The sequence below is a fragment of the Grampus griseus genome, assembly GCF_964374135.1.
Source record: "Grampus griseus genome assembly, chromosome: 10".
Lineage (NCBI taxonomy): Eukaryota > Metazoa > Chordata > Mammalia > Artiodactyla > Delphinidae > Grampus > Grampus griseus.
The window spans coordinates 14341081-14356077 of NC_139004.1; the positions used below are offsets into that span (position 1 = coordinate 14341081).

General features: G+C 38.1%; 1 protein-coding gene across 1 annotated transcript; it reads right to left on the reverse strand.

The window, feature by feature from the left end:
- Positions 1 to 11684: 11684 nt before the first annotated feature.
- On the reverse strand, positions 11685 to 13196 carry LOC309828478 (dnaJ homolog subfamily A member 1-like). The gene is given in 3 exon segments (XM_082663814.1): positions 11685 to 12193; positions 12197 to 12997; positions 13001 to 13196. Coding segments are annotated over 3 exon segments (1188 nt in total). The 5' UTR covers positions 13097 to 13196; the 3' UTR covers positions 11685 to 11902.
- Positions 13197 to 14997: the final 1801 nt, after the last annotated feature.

Here is a 14997-nt window from a genome sequence, read left to right on the forward strand (position 1 = left end):
CGCAACGGGAGAGGCCACAACGGCGGGAGGCCCGTGTACCGCAAAAAAAAAAAAAAAAAAAAAAAAAAAAAATCTTCCAACAAACAAAAGCCCAGGACCAGATGGCTTCACAGGCGAATTCTATCAAACATTTAGAGAAGAGCTATCACCTATCCTTCTCAAACTCTTCTCAAATATAGCAGAGGGAGGAACACTCCCAAACTCATTCTACAAGGCCACCATCACCCTGATACCAAAACCAGACAAAGATGTCACAAAGGAAGAAAACTACAGGCCAATATCTCTGATGAACATAGATGCAAAAATCCTCAACACAATACTAGCAAACAGAATCCAACAACAGATAAACGGATCTTACACCAAGATCAAGTGGGGTTTATCCCAGGAATGCAAGGATTCTTCAATATACGCAAATCAATGTGATACACCATATTAACAAATTGAAGGAGAAAAACCATATGATCATCTCAATAGATGCAGAGAAAGCTTTCGACAAAATTCAACACCCATTTATCATAAAAACTCTCCAGAAAGTAGGCATAGAGGGAACTTTCCCCTCATAATAAAGGCCATATATGACAAACCCACAGCCAACATCGTCCTCAGTGGTGAAAAACTGAAAGCATTTCCACTAAGATCAGGAAGAAGACAAGGTTGCCCACTCTCACCAGTATTATTCAACATAGTTTTGGAAGTTTTAGCCACAGCAATCATAGAAGAAAAAGAAATAAAAGGAATCCAAATCAGAAAAGAAGAAGTAAAGCTGTCACTGTTTGCAGATGACATGATACTATACATAGAGAATCCTCAAGATGCTACCAGAAAACTACTAGAGCTAATCAATGAATTTGGTAAAGTAGCAGGATACAAAATTAATGCACAGAAATCTCTGGCATTCCTATACACTAATGATGAAAAATCTGAAAGTGAAATTCAGAAAACACTCCCATTTACCACTGCAACAAAAAGAATAAAATATCTAGGAATAAACCCACCTAAGGAGACAAAAGACCTGTATGCAGAAAATTATAAGACACTGATGAATGAATTAAAGATGACACAAAGAGATGGAGAGATATACCATGTTCTCGAATTGGAAGAATCAACTTTGTGAATATGAGTCTACTACCCAAAGCAAAATACAGATTCAATGCAATCCCTATGAAACTATCAGTGGTATTTTTCACAGAACTAGAGCAAAAAATTTCACAGTTTGTGTGGAAACACAAAAGACCCCGAATAGCCAAAGCAATCTTGAAATGAAAAACGGAGCTGGAGGAATCAGGCTCCCTGACTTCAGACTATACTACAAAGCTACAGTAATCAAGACAGTATGGTAGTGGCACAAAAACAGAAATATAGATCAATGGAACAGGATAGAAAGCCCAGACATAAACCCACACACATATGGTCACCTTATCTTTGATAAAGGAGGGAAGAATATACAGTGGAGAAAAGACAGCCTCTTCAATAAGTGGTGCTGGGAAAACTGGACAGTTACATGTAAAAGAATGAAATTAGAACACTCCCTAACACCATACACAAAAATAAACTCAAAATGGATTAAAGACCTAAATGTAAGGCCAGGCACTATCAAACTCTTAGAGGAAAACATAGGCAGAACACTCTATGGCATAAATCACAGCAAGATCCTTTTTGACCTACCTCCTCGAGAAATGGAAATAAAAACAAAAATAAACAAATGCAACCTAATGAAACTTAAAAGCTTTTGCACAGCAAAGGAAACCATAAACAAGACGAAAAGACAGTCCTCAGAATGGGAGAAAATATTTGCAAATGAAGCAACTGACAAAGGATTAATCTCCAAAATATACTAGAAGCTCATGCAGCTCAATACCAAAAAACAAACAACCCAATCCAAAAATGGGCAGAAGACCTAAATAGACATTTCTCCAAAGCAGATATACAGATTGCCAACAAACACATGAAAGAATGCTCAACATCATTAATCATTAGGGAAATGCAGATCAAAACTACAATGAGATATCATCTCACACCGCTCAGAATGGCCATCTTCAAAACATCTACAAACAGTAAATGCTGGAGAGGGTGTGGAGAAAAGGGAACCCTCTTCCACTGTTGGTGGGAATGTAAATTCATACAGGCAGTATGGGGAACAGTATGGAGCGTTCTTAAAGATCTAAAAATAGAACTAACATACGACCCAGCAATCCCACTACTGGGCATATGCCCTGAGAAAACGATAATTCAAAGAGTCATGTACCAAAATGTTCATTGCAGCTCTATTTACAATAGCCAGGACATGGAAGCAACCTAAGTGTCCATCAACAGATGAATGGATAAAGAAGCTGTGGCACGTATATGGAATGGAATATTACTCAGGCATAAAAAGAAATGAAATTGAGTTATTTGTAGTGAGATAGATGGACTTAGAGTCTGTCATACAGAGTGAAGTAAGTCAGAAAGAGAAAAACAAATACTGTATGGTAACACATATATATGGAATCTAAAAAAAAAAACCAAAAAAAGGTCATGAAGAACCTAGGGGCAAGACAGGAATAAAGCACAGACCTACTAGAGAATGGACTTGAGGATACAGGGAGGGGGAAGGGTAAGCTGGGACGAAGTGAGAGAGTCTCATGGACATATATACACTACGAAACGTAAAATAGATAGCTAGTGGGAAGCAGCCGCATAGCATAGGGAGATCAGCTCGGTGTTTTGTGACCACCTAGAGGGGTGGGATAGGGAGGGTGGGTGGCAGGGAGATGCAAGAGTTATGGGGATATATGTATAACTGATTCACTTTGTTATAAAGCAGAAACTAACACACCGTTGTAAAGCAATTATACGCCAATAAAGATGTTAAAAAAAGAGAGAAAGATCCTGTTTCCTCCTTTCCCCACCTCCTGTTCTCTTACATCAGCCACTAAATGATCTTCCCTAGTTGAGGAAGCTGGCAGCCTCCAATCTGCAGCCTTTAGATAGCCAGCTAATTAAGGGGAAAGCAGGTGTGGATGGGTCTATTCAGCCTGTAAGTAAGTGCCAGAAATTAAAGTTATTGGTCTGTGAGCGTTAGCAGGTGGATGCAGTATTTTATACCTTTTATAAAGTAGGAGAAAAGGAGGGGGGTTAGAAGGCGTTAAGGGTCGGGAAGAAAAAATGACTTTTTATAACTAAAAGCTCTTCAAAAGAGAATGTGTCTACTTCTGAAACATTGTCTTGTTTGGGATTAATCCTAAAAACATATAATTGCCTGCCCTAAGGGTGTAATGTTTCCTGAGTACGGCTCCATGATCTGTATGGCGTGGGCAAAAATAATTCATGGTCTCAAGCTGATACTGGCATAACTCATGACTGACTGCAGACATAAGTGCCTGTGTTCTTTTGTGATTTCTGTTCTCCATTTCTTACATATGCTCAAATGCCCAGAGTTCCCTATCTGCAAAGCCCCTCACTTAAATGCTGAGAAAAAAATATGATCTATTGTTGCACAACTTAATGCATTACTTAATGAAGCGATGTGGAAATAAAATTTATATGAGGAAATGAATTCCTGGGAGCGTACTTCTCCCTTTGTCATTTCTTTTTTCTTCCCGATTTTTCCCCCTTTCTTTTTCTTTCCTTTGTGTTTAATAATTTATTTTAGCAATTCTTAACTGGAGGACATTTTTCAGTAGAGTGTTATGGCAGAAGACCACAAGAGCATCATATATTATGCATTCAAAATACATTAATACACGGCTGAAATGCTAACCCGTACAATGGAATAATTATAGTGTATCTTCATTGAAATTGTACACATGGCTTTGTGATCACGCTCATTAATTTAGGTCTAAATGAAGCAAAATTATTCTGCATGGCTGCTGAGTTAATTTATGTGATATAAGTAAAGAAAAGTTAAATAAAGTGTGATGGAAAATGAGATTGCAGCCAAGCAATTAGGTCCAGAGGAACAGGTTCACTCATCTCCCCAGGCTTGCTGCCCTCTTGTTTACAAAAATTATTCATGTTATTGCAAAAATTTGTTCATTTTAAGACTGTATCATGGAATGTCCTGATGGAAGTTCTGAAGCATCTTATTCACAGCTAAATTTTAGGGGGGAAGAGTAATGTACCAGTATGATGGTTGCTTTTGCTTGGAGCTATTCAAGTGTCCAGGTAAAACAACACAAATTTGTCTATTGATGTGAGCCTGAACTCCTGACATAATGGGAAAAATGCTTTGCTCTAATGAGTAGTATTTTTAGGGATCTGAAAATCTTACAAGTAGAGTGCATATTGTATATTCTCTCTAGTAGTCAAAGAAACTTTTTTTTCAATTGAGGAGGAAAAGGTGTCACCATGATTTTTTAATAGTACAGCAATTTATGTATGATGTGTCTTCGGAAAAGCTACCCCATTGCCTTCTACCTTATTTTAGCCCGTTTCAGGGTTTTTCAAAGTGGTAACTAGTTTCAGTTTTGTGATCAGTGCGATAATAGTTGTCTTACAAGACAGAGGAATGATTATATTTCTATATTTAGAAAAGAAACCGATTATGAATCCAAATGCCATTTGAAAGCATCCACAAAAGCCTCTCTCCTTCGTTTACTATACTTCGTTTACAGTCTCCTTTGTACTCCTCAGATCCATTGTCTCACAGAACCAGTTGTAAAGACGGTGTAAAGACTTTTGGTCAGAAGGAAAGAGGAAGAGAAGATAATAAAGAATTTAATGGAACAGAGACTTGCACATTCTGAATTCATTTAACAAATCTCTACTTTTTATTTTCATCATGAAGGGAGCAAATGTCCATTTCCCTCTTTGCCTTTCATTTTATTCTGCTATTGCTGATGGTTTTCTTTCATGCTGCTTTACTTGGTGTAGAAAATACAGTGTCAAGGATTCAAGTAAATATACGGTTAAATCTTTGTTCTCAAGATTCCAAAGATCAATGGTAATATTTTCTGGCACAAATATTTAAACTTTAATCCTATAGAGTATTTTATTTGTCCTCTCTATTCTGTGTCACATGATTTATGCAATCCTTGTCTTGGCTTGAGGCACTTGAAAATAAGGTCTTTTTTTGCATATCAAGGAGTGTATGAAGTTCCAAATATTCTCTCAGATATTATGAGATCAGTTGGGGGAAAAGTGCTGCCTCAGCAGAAATGCTGTAGCTGTCACTGATTTGTGGAGACATCAAAAGGGAAATGAAGGGAGACCAAAGACTGAATAAAGCAGTCATTACAGCTATAAGTAATCCCAAGAACAAAGTTTTACTCATTTATAGTTTCCACAGTTTTAGAGAGTTAGTGCCTGGGGTTTTTCCTTGGCCCCTTCTGTTTGTGTACAATTATCTTGAGACTGATTTTCCAGCAAATAGTATGCTCAAAAATGGGAGTAATTCATGAGAATGTATTTATTCAGTGACTCATTAAAACTACATTCACATTTTTACTAAGTGATACAGTTTTGATTTTCTATGTGAACTGTTTGGCATAGCATTATTGACTTATATTTGCTTTGAATATTTATACTTAATGCTTATGAAGCTTTGGCCTCTATTTCCTTTAAATCATCAGTCTAACTTTAATTTTTGTTTCCTTAATATAACTGCCTTCCTCTACCTCTCTCTCCTTTTTCTGTTACCTCTAGTTCCTTGTCCTCTTCTTAGGAGATAGGGAACCAACCCAGTTTTACCTAAAATTAAAAACTCTTGCCTTGGAAAGCATGCTCTGCAACTATTCATGATTCCCTGTGCTGACTCATCATTCTCTCCCAGGATCTCTGCACCACCCTACATCCCTAATGGTGTCCTACCTTAACCTTTCACCTGACTCTGACTCACTTAACTCTGGCTTTAGGGTCCAGGAGTACATGGTAAGTAGTTTCTCCCTGTTATGGGTTGAATTCTGTTGCCCCAAAAGATATGTTCAAGTCCTAATCCCAGTACTTGTGAATGTGACCTTATTTCTAAATCATCTTTGTGGATGTCAGCAAGTTAAAATGAGGTCATACTGGATTAGGATGGGCCCTAGTCCAATGACTGATGTCCTTACAAGCAGAGGGAAATTCGGACACAGACACACAGGAAGAACAACATAAAGACAGAGGCAGAGATTGGAGTGATGCATCTATAAGTCAAAGAATGCCAAGAATTGCCAGCAACCACTAGAAGCTATGCAGAGGCACAGACATATCTTCCTTTACAGCCTCTAGAAGAAGTGAACCTGGCTACCACCTTGATTTTGGACCTCTAGCTTCAAGAGATGAGAGAATAAATTTCTGTTTTTTTGAGTGACCCAATTTGTGTTAATTTGTTATAGAAGCCCTAGGAAACTAATTTAACGTTCTTTTTATATATTTTAAAAGTTATGTAGTTTTTTTTCTAGTTTAAAAAGAAAGAGAAAAAGAGGTTCTTTTTTCTTGCTTCAATTACTATGACACTTTTACTGTATTTTAGGCTTCATTGAGATAAAATTGACATATAACATTGTGTAAGTTTAAGGTGTACAATGTGATGATTTGAGATGTATATTTTGTGAATGTTTATCACAATAAACTTAGTTAATACATCCTTTACCTCATATAATTACAACTTTGTTGTTATGATGAGAACATTAAAGCTGTACTCTCACAGCAACTTTCGAGTACACAATACAGTTTTGTTAACTATAGTCACCATGTATTAGATCCCCAGAGCTTATTCATCTTATAACTGAAAGTTTGTACCCTTTGACCAACATTTCCCATTTCCCTCATCCCTAAACACCTGGCAACCATCATTCTACTCTTTGTTTCCGTGCATTTAATGTTTTTATGTTCTATTTATAACTGAGATCATACAATATTTGCCTTTCTCTGTCTGCCTTATCTCACGTAGCATAATGCTCTCAAGGTCCATCCATGTTGTTGCAAATGGCAGGATTTCCTTCTTTTTATTGCTGAATAATATTCCTGTGTGTGTGTGTGTGTGTGTGTGTGTGTGTGTGTGTGTGTATCACATCGTCCTTATCCATTCATCTATCAGAGGACACAGGTTGTTTCCATGTCTTAGCTATTGTAAATAATACTGCAGTGAAAATGGGAGTGCAGATATCTCTTAGAAATCCTGATTTCATCTTCTTTGGGTATATACCCAAAGTGGGATTGCTGGATCACATGGTAGTTCTATTTTTAATTTTTTGAGGAAACTCCATAATGTTTTCCACAGTGGCTGTACCAATTTACACTCCTACCAACAGTGCACCAGGATTTCATTTTCTCATCCTGGCCAGCATTTGTTACCACTTGTCCTTTTGATAATAGCCAATCTAACAGGTATGTGGTGTATGTCGCTGTGGTATTGATTTGCATTTCCCTGATGGTTAATCATGTACCTTTTCATGTACTTGTTGGCCATTTGTATGTCTTCTTTGGAAAAATGTCTATTCAAGTCCTCTGCCCATTTTTTAAAGCAGGTATTTTTTTTTTTTGCTACTGAGTTGTATGAATTCCTTATATTTTGGATCTTAGCCCTTTATCAGATGTATATATGGCTTGCAAGTATTTTCTGCCATTTTTCAGGTTGCCTTTTCATTTTGTTGATTGCCTTTTGGTGTACAGGAGCTTCTAAGTTTGATGTAGTCCCACTTGTTAATTTTCACTTTTATTGCTTGTGTTTTTGGTGTCATATCCAAAAAAAGCATTACTAAGAACGATGTCGAGGAGCTTTTTTTTTTTCTTTTTGCGGTACGCGGGCCTCTCACTGCTGTGGCCTCTCCCGTTGCGGAGCACAGGCTCTGGACGCTCAGGCTCAGCGGCCATGGCTCATGGGCCCAGCCGCTCCGTGGCACGTGGGATCCTCCCGGACCGGGGCATGAACCAGCGTCCCCTGCATCGGCAGGTGGACTCTCAATCACTGAGCCACCAGGGAAGCCCTTGAGGAGCTTTTCATCTTATGTTTCTTCTAGGAGTTTTACATCCTTAATCCATTTCAAGTTAATTTTTGTGAGTGGTGTAAGAGAAGGGTCCAATTTCATTGTTTTGAATGTGGATATCCAGTTTTCTCAGCACCATTTATTGAAGAAACTATTTTTTCCTTATTGAGTATTATTCTTGGATACCTTGTCAAATATTGGTTGAACATATATGCATGTATTTATTTCTGGGCTCTCAATTCTGTTCCATTGGTCTATATGTCTATTTTGAGGCCAGTACGATACTGTTTTGATTAATATTGCTTTGTACTTCAGTTTGAAATCAGAAAGTGTGATGCTTCCAACTTTGTTCTTTCTCAAAGATTGCTTTAGCCATTTGGGGTCTTTTTTGTTCCATGTGAAATTTAGCATTTTTTTTTCTATTTCTGTGAAATATGGCATTGGAATTTTGATAGAAGTTGTATGTAATCTGTAGATTACTTTGGGTAGTATGGACATTTAAACGATATTAACTCTTCCAGTCCATGAATATGAGCTATCTTTCAATGTGTTTTTGTCTTCTTCAGTTTCTTCCTTCAACGTCTTATGGTTTCCTGTGTATAGATCTTACATTTCCATGTTTAAATTTATTCCTAAGCATTTTATATTTTTGATGCTGTTGTAAAATGGGATTATTTCCTTTATTTCTTTTCAGATAGTTCATTGTCAGTGTATAGAATCCATTGATTTTTGTATGTTCATTTTGTATCCTGAAACTTTACGACGTTTATTAGGTATGGCAGGTTTTTGTTTTGTTTATGTTGTGGAGTCTTTAGAATTTTCTTTATACAAGATTATGTAATCAACAAACAGATAATTTTAATCCTTTCTTTTTGATTTGGATGCCTTTTATTTCTTTTTCTTGCTTGATTGTTCTGACTAGGACTTTCAGTATTATATTGAATAGAAGTGGTTAGCACAGGCAGCCTTGTTTTGTTCCTGATCTTAGAGGGAAAGCGTTCAACTTTTCACCATTGAGTATGATGTTAGCTATGGGTTTTTTGTATATGGCCTTTATTATGTTGAGGTACATTCCTTCTATACCCAATGTGTTGGGAATATTTATCATGAAAGGATGTTGTATTTTGTCAAATGCCTTTTCTGCATCTATTCAGATGGTCATATGATTTTTGTCTCTCATTCTAGTAATATGGTGTATCACATTTACTGATTTGCGTATACTGAAACATCTTTGCCCCCCAGGGATAAATCCCAGTTGATTGTGCTGTATTATCCTTTTAATGAGCTCTTGAATTTGGTTTCCTAGTATTTTGTTGAGAATTTTTGCGTCTGTATTTATCAGGGATGTTGGCCTGTAGTTTTCTTTTCTTGTAGTATCCTTATCTGGCTTTGGTATCAGGGTAATGCTGGCCTTGTAAAATGACTTTGGAAGTGTTAACTTTCTCTTCAATTTTTTGGGAAAGAGTTTCGTAGAATTTATCCATGAAGCCTTTTGGTCCTGGGCTTTTGTTTGTTGAGAAGTTTGGGTTACTGATTCAATATCCTTACTTGTTATTGGTCTGATCAGATATTCTGTTTTTTCATGATTAAGACTTGGTAGGTTATGTTTCTAGGAATTTATCTATTTCTTCAAGGTTGTCCAATTTGTTGGTATGTAATTGTTCATAGTAGTCTCTTATGATCCTTTCTATTTCTGTTGTATCAGTTGTAATGTTTCCTTTTTCATTTGTAATTTTATTTATTTGAGTTGTTGCTCTCTTTTTCTTGGTAAGTGCAACTAAAGTTTTGTCAGTTTTGTTTATCTTTTCAAAAACCCAACTCTTAGTTTCATTGATCTTTTCTATTATTTTTCTATTCTTTGTTTCATTTATTTCTGCTCTGATTTTTGTTATCTCCTTCCTTCTGCTAACTTTCAGCTCAGTTTGTTCTTTTTCTAGTTCCTTAAGGTATAAAGTGAGGTTGTTTATTTGAGATCTTTCTTTTATCTTAATGTAGGCATTTATCCCTATAAATGTCCCTCTCAGCACTGCTTTTGCTGCAACCCGTAAGTTTTGGTATGTTGTGGTTTCATTTTTGTTTGATCCCAAGGCAGGGTCTTCTTGGGTTGCCCCAAAAAGCTGGGGAAGCTGATTGTTCACCCTACTCTTTCTTTCCCTGTGAGGGGAACTCTTTGTAGCCAGGGAGTTTCTTCTTGGCACTGAGCAAGGCCAGGTTGGGGGATGGGATGATGCAGGTAAAAATGAAACTATTTTCCTTCCCTTTTTGTGCGGGAAAGTTTTTTGTTTCAATATGTTTTTGAAGTGTCTCAAGTTTTTTGTTTCATTATGTTTTTGAAGTGTCTTAAGTAGACTCCAGAGCTCTCCAAGTATGTTTTGTTTGTAAATATCTGTCTAAATGTTGATCCTTGTGGGGAGATGTAGGCTGGGGTCTCTTACTCCACCATCTTGCTGACGTCACTCACTATGATGCTTTTAACTAGTTACTGTGAGTCAGAATCATGGAAGCTCACAATTCAAGGAAAGGGAGCTAAGGGATTGTCTAACTAGAGTTTCATGGCAGGCAAGTGATTTGCCAATAGTCACGCTGTTAGTAGTAAAGTAGAAAGAAGACAACCTGGTATGATAGAATATACACAGATCTTGGTGTCACATAGACTTCGGTTGGAATCCATCTCTACAGCCCATTACTTATAAAAATTTTTAAACTCTTCTGGCCTTTAGTTTCATCACTGGTAAATGGAAGAAAACCACCTGCTTCTCAGGAATATTGTATGGAAAAAGGAATTGTCTTAGTTAATTCAGGCTGCTATAAAAAAAATAGCATAGATTGTGTGGCTTAAACAACATTTATTTCTCATAGTTCTGGAGGCTGGGAAGTCCAAGATCAGGGGGCAGCATGGTCAAGTTCTAGTGAGGGTTCTCTTCCTGGCTTTCAGATGACTGCCTTCTTGCTGCATCCTCATAGAGAAGAGAGGGAGAGGGAAAAGAGATTGAGAGAGAGCTCTCCAGTCTCTTCTTTTTTTTTGCTTTTGAATCAGTATATTAAGGAGACATTCATACATTTCAAGAATTGCTTAAGTTCTGATATCCAGATTTAAGCTTGTGAACATATGACTTTAAACATACAATTAAAGCTATTCATAATTTGCTATTCTACTAACATTAAATTACAGTTACTTTGGAGCATAAGTTAAATGGTTTAAAGTAAGCCTGTAACATACCTGCAAAACACCTTCCTAACTCATACATGCAAAGTACTTCTCATCACTCTAACTTCTAAGTTACCCTGCTCCAGAAGTGACTACTCTAAACTAAGGCTTACTGTGGTCCACAGAGAAGGAAGAAAAAAAAAAGTAACCAGGACCAATAGCTAGATATATTAAAAAAAGATGGCGCAGCAGAAGGGAATGCAATCCTACAAGCGCAAGCCCTCAAGAAGCAGCATGTTATATGATAAACCCCTTCTTTAGAAAGGTGTCATTTCTATCACTGATACCACAGGCTAAATTATATAGCATGCCATCTTCAAGTAACAGTTGAGGCAATAGAATAAATGCAGAGGCATCACAATGAATCCCACTTAATATCACTATACAGACCAACACTTCTCTACAAATTCTTCGTCTGACTGCCAGTTCAATACAATTTTAACTTCATAGCTTAACAATTAAGGGTCATACACTGAAGCCAATACATATACCTGGCATTTCAGTCTAAGCTATTCCATGTACATAGCTGAAATCAATTACAAAGTATGGCCTAACAACTGCTAGGGGAAATTTTTTAAAGTAGTTTTTACAAATATTAAACTTACCTTGCACACTGAAGTCATCATACATACAGGGCAAAGTCAGCGCTTTTATATTCGAGTTTATTCTTCATTTAACTTTTAAAACACTACTATAATTGAATATTAAAACAAACAATAGCAAGTAGTGAGCATGTTATGATTATAGTCCTTCACTCAATCACTACTGCAAATAAAATGCCAGCAGTGAGTGTTATTCACTGGCCCCATTAGGAGGTCTGACACTGAACACCACCCCGGAGATGATGTTCATCATCCTCATATGCTTCTCCATTGTAGTGGCGCCGTCTTTCCTGATTTGGATCAAAGTCCACTAGTTCTACCTGGTCCATTTTATCAGTCTCTTCTACTTCCTTCCTCTCAGGTAGGAGTTTTTCCAGCAAGGAGAGTTTATCCGGGGAGAGAAAGCCATTCTCAGGAAAGTTTACCTTAAATTCAATGATTAGGCGACCCTTTTTATATGGTCTATGATAAATTGGCATGCCTTCATTTAGCACACACTAGATATCTCCATGCTTGACAATCTGACCTGGATGAGAAGTGATGACTGTGGTGCGGTTGTCAAGAGTAGATATTGGCTTTTGGAAGCCACACAATGCCTCAACCAGCTGTATGTCCATACACATGAGAAGGTCTTCTCCTCGTCGAGTAAAAACAGCATGGTCCTTCTGATCTAAAACGATGATAATATCTCCTGGCTCCAGTCCTGGTTCTTGGTCTCCTTCACCATGGAATGTTATCTTCTGGCCATCTTTCATGCCTTTGTCAATATGAACTTCTAGAATTTTCTTCTCTCGAACTGTCTTCCTTCCATTGCAGCTTTTACATCTATCTTTAGGACTGATCCGCTCCCCATGGCCCTGGCACTCCATGCAGACAGACTGAATTTGCTGAACCACTCCAGGTCCTATCTGATGAATTCTTATTTGCATTCCAGTACCTCGGCAATTGGGACAGCACTGTACTGCTCCTTTCTTACCACCTCGGCCTTCACATTTGTCACAAATCACATTCTTTTGCAGAGCTAGTTTTCTTGTTGCACCATTATATAAATCTTCTAAGGTTACTGTGAGTTGATGCGCAACATTTTTACCTCTCCTTTCTCTCTGCATCCTGCCTCCTCCTCCAAAAAACATATCGAAGATGTCCATGGGGGAGCCAAAACCGCCACCTGCTCCACCTTCTTTAATTGCCTGCTCTCCTCCTTTGTCATATAATTCCCTTTTCTTTGCATCAGAGAGCACTTCATAAGCTTGAGAAATCTGTTTAAACTTCTCTCCTTCATTTGGATTCTTATCAGGGTGTTACTTCAAGGCCAGTTTCCTGTAAGCCTTTTTCAGCTCTTCTTGGGTGGCATTGGGTTTGACCCCCAAAACATCATAATAAGTGGTTTCTTTCACCATTTCTTACAGTCGGTGAGAGGGCCGATGCCCGTGTGGGGGAGCGGGAAGGAGCGCGTTGCCGTGCGCAGCTCGGGCAGCCGCCACTCCTCCGCCTTTTCACCGAGCGTTCTCTCCAGTCTCTTCTTTTAAGGGCACTAATCCCATCATGAGGATCCTACCCTCATGACCTCATCTAAACTTAAACCTAATTACTTCCCAAAGACCCTGCCTCCCAATGCCATCACTTTGGAAGTTAGGATTTTAACACATGAATTTTGGGGTCACACACATTCATCTCATAACCTGAATAATAACTTAAAGTCCCTAAAGAAACTGGCTATGGAATACTTGACAAATGTATGTTTTCTTCTAACTTCCTCTTTTTGTCTGTAAGTAGCCAGTGAAATTTTCCAGCTCTCTGTGTTGGGGCATTGCATTAGATCATTTTCTTTGTGAAGTGGTGCTGGTATCCGGTAAGAGACTGCATGTTTAAGATACCCATAGTATCCAAGGACTGGTACATGCCAATACTCTCTTTCACTCTGGCAGTAGAAAGCTTGAAAATGGCAGTAATTGTTTTTATGTTTACAACAGTTTTTATGAATGTTTGGAGAGACAATTTTTAAGTAGCTTGTTGTACTACTATGGGAAGTTTGCGTGGTGTAATGGAGAGAGCACTACTTTAAGTCAGTGCTTAAATCTGACAAATTTGAATCTGTATTTAGGCTTCATCAGATACAGTTTATAGTGTTTGGAATATTATTTCACCTTCATGAAGTTCAGTTTCGCCATATCTCAAATGGAGCTGAAAGTTTATTTTTAAGATCAAATGGGGTATATGTGTGTATATATCTATATATCAGTGTAAGGAATTGAGGAGGGAAAGAGCTATGACAGAAAGGCAATGTTCTTGCCATATAATATGTGAAGATAAAACCCTAAGCTACTCACAGTGTGACTGTGTGCAAGTCACTCATCCCCCATGGGACCCTAATGCAGTGTCTTGATTCATTTGAAATCAGTGTGTATTCACAGAATGCCTGGCCTGTTTAACACAACATAGCTGAAATCAGAGCTCTACCTTATGTCAAGGTTTTATCCTACCAGGTGGTCTTTGAGTTAATTAGCCATCTTGAATACTGTGCAAATGTTTTTACTGAATTCTTAAAATAAGACCCCAAAATCTCCCACTTAGCTTGGGACTATGCAAAAGGAGTTTACTGAAGCATATCCAGATATCTCATAACTAATGTACTGTTTTTACCTTTATTAGCAAAGGGCAAACAGAATTCTAAGTCTACCGTTTAGTTACACCCCCTTAGTTCCCATAAATGTCTTAGAAATGTCCCCAGTCTCAGGAAACCTTGGTATGAGAAGCTCTACTTAGAATCATTATCTTGGATAGGTAGAATGAGTTAGCTAATCTTCATTGCATACTACCACAGGTCATGCTGTGGCAAAAGGAGGGTAGCAGACACACACTTGGATGACCCCCTAATGATCACATCCTTGTGTAATCAACTCCCCTTGAGTGTGAGTGGAAGCTGTGACTTGCTTCTAACTGATAGAATATGGCAAAGGTAATAGATGTCACTCCTGTTATAGTATAAAATACTGTCTTGCTGGTAGACTAGCTCTTGAGACTCTCTCTTTCTCACTGGATTTAAAGAAGTTGGCAGCCATACTGGGGGGGGGGGTGGTCCATGTAGCAAGAAGCTGGGGGAAGCTTTTAGGAGCTGAGGGTGACTTCCAGTTGACAAACAATTAGAATCCTGGGCCCTTGGTCCTATTGTAAGGAAATGAATTCTGCCAACAGCCTGAGTGAGCTTGGAAGTGGATTCTTCCCCAGTCCAGCTTCCAGATGAGACGATAGCTCCAGCTGACACCTTGATTACAACCTTCTGGGGCCCAGAGCTGAGGAC